This window comes from Corvus brachyrhynchos, unplaced genomic scaffold (assembly GCF_000691975.1).
Source record: "Corvus brachyrhynchos isolate BGI_N302 unplaced genomic scaffold, ASM69197v1 scaffold155, whole genome shotgun sequence".
NCBI lineage: Eukaryota > Metazoa > Chordata > Aves > Passeriformes > Corvidae > Corvus > Corvus brachyrhynchos.
In genome coordinates this window covers 1,118,079-1,118,708 of record NW_008238434.1, presented here as the reverse complement: position 1 = coordinate 1,118,708, position 630 = coordinate 1,118,079, and the positions used below count along the sequence as shown (strand labels likewise).

Below are 630 nucleotides of genomic sequence, written 5' to 3'. Positions count from 1 at the left end.
TCCCCCCGCAGTTCCGGATCGCCGTCCTTACCTCAGGGTCTCAGCCCTCACCAGGGGGTCCCTCCGTCACCCCGGGGTTCCGCCCTCACCTCAGGGTCTCTCCCTCACTTCGGACTCGCCGACCTCAGCCCGGGATCCCGCCCTCACCTGGAGTCCGCCCTCCCTCACCCGGGGGTCCCGCCCTCACCTCAGCATCCACGCCTTCGCCTGGGGGTCCCTCCCTCACTTTGGGGTCACTCCCTCACCTCGGGGTCTCTGCCCTCACTTCGGGTCTCTCCCTCACCGGAGGTCCTCCCGGCCCCAGCCCGGCCAGCCCCCCCAGCAGGACCTGTCCCTCACGGCCTGGGGTCTGTGCCCGCATATGCCGCAGGTGAGGGTGGCAGTGCCGGCTCGAGCTCATCCCAAAAGAGCAGGGTTAAGAGTGGGATATTGGGAAGGAATTGTTCCCTGTGAGGGTGGTGAGGCCCTGGCACAGGGTGCCCAGAGAAGCTGTGGCTGCCCCTGGATCCCTGGCAGTGTCCAAGGCCAGGTTGGACAGGTCTTGGAACAAGCTGGGCTAGTGGAAGGTGTTCCTGCCCATGGCAGGGGATGGGACTGGATGAGGTTTATGGTCTCTTCCAACCCAAACCA

The 630-nt window shown here is 65.9% G+C and overlaps 1 protein-coding gene across 1 annotated transcript in view; it reads right to left on the bottom strand.

Annotated features, from left to right (window-relative positions):
* HMCN1 (hemicentin 1) overlaps window positions 1-361 on the bottom strand; it is a 185,525-nt gene extending 185,164 nt beyond the window's left edge. Inside the window, 1 exon segment of the mRNA XM_017736452.1 lies at window positions 246-361. Coding sequence (XP_017591941.1) covers window positions 246-361 — 116 coding nt within the window.
* Between the last annotated feature and the right edge of the window lie 269 nt (window positions 362-630).